Source organism: Aplidium turbinatum, chromosome 11 (assembly GCF_918807975.1).
Source record: "Aplidium turbinatum chromosome 11, kaAplTurb1.1, whole genome shotgun sequence".
Classification (NCBI taxonomy): Eukaryota; Metazoa; Chordata; class Ascidiacea; order Aplousobranchia; family Polyclinidae; genus Aplidium; species Aplidium turbinatum.
Genome location: NC_137482.1, coordinates 20,041,821 through 20,046,571, shown reverse-complemented (window position 1 = coordinate 20,046,571; position 4,751 = coordinate 20,041,821). Strand labels below are relative to the sequence as shown.

Genomic DNA, 4,751 nt, shown 5'->3' with positions numbered 1-4,751 from the left:
CCGAACTCCTCCCCCAGAGCGTACAGGTCACGGGGCCGCCATTAGCAGTAATGCTTTGCCCCCTTCAAAGTTTTCTGCGCCGCTAGTTGCTGATCGCCCAGCTACACGTAATTTAGGTGGTTGTGAGAGGCGTATCGTGTCTCCTGATTTTAACGTGTTTGAGGATCGTGATCAGGCTGTGCATGTGACTGAGCCCACTCACCCCCTTAAGGGATATAGCTTGTCTTCCCCCGCTAAATCGAGTTCTCAACAGCAGGATTGCTTTTTTGAATACCAAAATAGTAGGACGTTCTTCGATAAGGCGGCCTTGATTGGTTACGATGGTAATAATATGCCATTTGTCTTCTTTAAAAATCGTGTTATGACCTTGATGGCAGCTTCGCCCTTTAAGGGAACTCGTTTGACTTTGTTGCAAGCAGCTTGTGTTAGAACAGCTGCACAAACGATTGCTAATTTGGTTTCCGACACTCCTGGCTTGTCAGAGGAAGACAGGATAGAAATGTCGTTATCTCGCTTGTCCCAACGTTTTAGAGTTCGTGGAGGTCTTTTCGCAGAACCAGAAATTAGAAAGTATCGCTATGGTAGCAAATTGACTTCTATCTCTTCCAGTGATTTGAAAGAGTTTAAAGATGAATTGTCGCAGTGTTTGCTTTATGCGAAAGCTTATGGTCAGCGTGATAAATTAGAAGGACGTTTTGTTTTGGATTTGGCTAAGCGACTCCCGTTTGACGCTAAGCAGCGTTATCTTGACTTTTTAGGTGATCAGTATGGTAGCACTGAGGAACCTACCTTTCAGAGTTTGTTTGATTTTGTAGTACGGGAGGAAACGCGCAAGTCGACTGATTTTAGCATTATGCTAATGGGCGATTCTGGTGAGTCGCAGCATTTTAAAAAGTTTGGCAAAGGAAAATTGCCTTCATGTCCGGTTAGGCAGACGTCGGTAAAACCCCATGATAATGTGATTTCAGGGAGTTCGCAGTACTCGACTGCTGTTGGCGCACCGCGCGGCGGTGTGGCCAGACGTAGTGACATACCGGCATGTTTTTGTTGTTCGTCACGTGGTCAAGTTGAATATCATTTTTTGTCTAATTGTAAAGAATTTTTGCGCTTGACACCTAAAGATCGGAGAGATGTCATTGTGAAAGCTGGCAAATGCTTGAATTGTTTGCGCCAGCATATGGTTAGAGACTGTAATCATGCAAATAACTGTCGTAAGTGTGGACCTACCAACGATAGGAAACACTATTTTCTTCTGCATGATTTTTATGTGACGTCACGTGATTCTCTGGATTTGGTCGGTAAAGATGAGGCTGGTGCCAGAGTTCCTGTGCGTAATGTTAAGATTGGAAATGTTAAAGCAGCCTTTAACCGCGTTACTGCTGCTCGTGTTTTGAATCCAATGACTGGCAAATCGAAGTTGGTGTATTGTCAGCATGATCCTGGTTCGCAGTTGACCTTTGTTTCGAGTGACTTGGTGTGCGAACTTGGTCTTAAACCGTATGATAAAGCGTCGTTTAAAATGGATACTCTGGCTGGTCAGAAACCTACTTGTGCTGACCTTGTTAAACTCAACATCCAGTCGTTAGAGACTGATGAACTGTTTTGTGATATAACCTCGGTGGTTAACCCAGCTTGGGCTGACGATGTTAAAACTTTACCCCATAAACAAGATTTAAGTGGTTTCCAGTAGTAGTAGATGCATGGTAGAGCAAGTAAATGTACTAACCCTTAGTACGAACTGGTAAGACCCCTCGCTTGGTACGAACCCTAGATCGCATCCTTTGTGGTACGAACCGAAGATAAGGTTGTTTGGTCTGAACTTTGTGGTACGAACTTGTAAGAACGGATGTTATGACGTAGCCACCGGTACGAACGGATGTTATGATGTAGCCACCGGTACTAAGCCTAGTCGGTACGAACGGATGTTATGATGTAGCCACCGGTACTAAGCCTAGTCGGTACGAACTTGTAAGAACGAATGTTATGACGTAATGATATGTAAGAACGACCGGTAAGAACTCTATGAACGAACTTGGTATCGAACCCTCCGACCTAGGACGGGTTCGGTACGAACGAGTGATGCTAATAGGTTATGTATTAAATCTAAGTACGAACTTTAGCTAGAAACTACAAGCTAACATACTCTATGTCTTGGTTTACTTATAAAAAGCAACAAATAAATATTTTTTCGTTTGTGGTCTGTAAAGAGTGATTTTTTTTTTATGTTACATTGCTAATGATCAGTGACCTGGGTTCAATTCCCATGACTGAGGTTGTTTTTTTTTAACTTTTATTCGACACGATAAACAATAACAGTTTTCAATATTTTTTTTCTACAATAAGGACATGTATTTAATTTTTGCACACAATCCCGACAACAACACATGTGCCCACAAGGTAAGATGATGGTATTGGTTCTGCTTTCTAAGCAAACAACACAAGAGTAAGTATCTGTTAGTTCTGTTTCAGGTCGTTGAATTCCTTGCATGAGTACTTCTCCAGCTGGTCTGGGTTGCTCATCTCGTAGGCGAGAAGTGTCTTCTTCTCCGAAGAAAAACATATTTCTCTGTTCTGTTCTTGTGCGTTGGTTGTTGATTAACACTCTTCCATCACGTGTAAAACTGCTATGTCGTCCGTTTAAAAACTGACTTGTGATAATTTCGATAAATCGTGTTCCTTTCTTTTCTCTCAAATATTCGCATCTGTCAAAATAGCGTGGTTTAGCTATGTGAATAACCAATTAACAATCGAAAACAATTTTATAAAATTTTCTTATGTCAGAATATACTTACAGAGGACTCCACTTTGCATGTTCAAACCAAGGATCATCTTTCTCATGCCATCCTTGCAACTTCACCCCACATGAAAAACACTTTACCCAATCTAAGTTGGTGAGGTAAAAGAACCCAGCTTCAGCAAACATATCTGGTGGGGAAAAAGTATTTTCTTGGTGTGGCCACGCCTCACTAAATGTTCTTAATCGTGTCTGATAAGAGTTCATTTTACCTTGCCCCAATTTCTTTACTACTCTACCTTCTCTGACAAAAGCTGGTTTAGACTTGCCTCAAATTCTTGAATGTTGTACCTTTCTCTCACCAATGTTAGTTTATATAGCATCAAACTTTTTTTTCTTTTTCTCTCTTTTTTTATTGCGCAATATTTCAATACAACATTTATTAAACAGTGTAGTCAAAAATCACATTGCGGTTCTTGTCAATCTGAATAATATTGTCAAACTCCCCATAAACGATCACGTTGATTGTGTTCTCCAGAGCTTGACTGAAACGCAGCTCCATTCGTAAATTTCCTTGTTCTACCAAATCCAACGATCCATCATCAGTTAGGTCAGGACTGAGATCAAAGGCGAAAAGTGTGTAACCATTTGGGTATTCATCATATTTCAACCCATTGCCTTGGTCTTTTAAAAACTTCCCTGTGGCGGTGAATAGGGACATGTAGGATCGAACGTACTGGTTTAAAGGAAAGTTAGGTTGCAACGGTTTTGAAGGGATCTGTTCTCCGTTTTTGTACAGAGCTAAAAAGTTGATTCCAAAGTTTTGAAAATTGAATGGATTTTCAGCTCTTGTTCCATTGAATGCAGTATTTGTCACACATCCAAGCACCACCCGTTTGGGGAGTTGTCCATTGAAAAGATTTTCTTGGTTGGCAGACATGTTTCCTCTTGACACTGTGAAGCTTTTTACCGCAACCCTACGGAGGGGGTATTTAGCATTTCCGACTTGTAAAGCTTTTGTATGAGCAATAGAAACCGAAGGACTTATGGAAACTTGTCGTATGAACAGAGAGATGTTCTTGAGTACGGTTTTAAAAGTTGAATTATTTGCAGCCATCAAATTGAATCCGTCTTTAGAGCGAATGAATTTTAAGCGCATTTTGACATCGTTGAGCAAATATCTATTCTGTGAGAATATATCCAAGTGTGGTCTTGAAGCCATGTGAACTACACGACTCAAACGAGCTTGTTGTTTTCGTTTTGTAAATCCGGTATTGTTGTCAGCAAGGGAACCCATGTGTGAGGGGGTGTCAGTTTGCCACATTGATGCAGTGAGCTGGCTGTCTTTGCTGTCTTGTCCAAAGGACAAAAGAGTTTCCAAATAAGCTCGATAAGGGTAAGTGACATTTGATGCAGAAATTAGTTTGTCATTGAGAGTCAACTCAACTTGAGAGAAAAGAGAATGAATCCACAGATTTGTAGGTGCAACTACATCGTCTTGGCCTAGATTTTCCCCATTCTGTTTCACAATTTGTGCACTTACTACAAAGTAAGAATTGGTCAGATCAAGGTAGTGTGATGAACTCACATTGAATTCTATTGCTCCACCTTCTGATATATTGTTGAGTGGTCTAAATTCAATCCATTTTCCTGATTCGACTGAAGTTTGTGTCAACGGAACAGAAAACAAATCCAACTGACCTTTCACACATTCACAAGATTGAGGGTGGAGAAACGCCATTAAGAGAAAATATCTTTTGACTGCTTCCTGCGCTTTGATTTTTTTGAAATGACTTGATGTCTTGGTCGCTTTCTGTTTTTATTCGGTTTTTGGTGTAATACCGACCCTAAGAGGTTTTTCCCAGCTTCTTTTGATCGCCGAATAGCTGCTTGCTTAACATTATGCCCGCTAAGGACATCACCGACAAACTCAGAACCAGACCGTAAAGCTTGCTTTCCAATTGCTTTAGCTCCTGTTTTAATTAACGGCAAAACCATTCGACCAATCCCTGCAAGA

The 4,751-nt window shown here is 40.9% G+C and overlaps 1 protein-coding gene across 1 annotated transcript; it reads right to left on the bottom strand.

The window, feature by feature from the left end:
* Positions 1-3,176: 3,176 nt before the first annotated feature.
* LOC145780308 (uncharacterized protein F54H12.2-like) lies at positions 3,177-4,475 on the bottom strand. Its single transcript, XM_082592011.1, has one exon. The coding sequence runs from the start codon at positions 4,473-4,475 to the stop codon at positions 3,177-3,179; it is 1,299 nt and encodes a 432-aa protein (XP_082448137.1).
* Positions 4,476-4,751: the final 276 nt, after the last annotated feature.

Coding starts and splice junctions, on each gene's coding strand:
- LOC145780308 (XM_082592011.1), bottom strand. CDS start 4,475: ATGGCGTTTCTCCACCCTCAATCTTGTGAATGTGTGAAAGGTCAGTTG.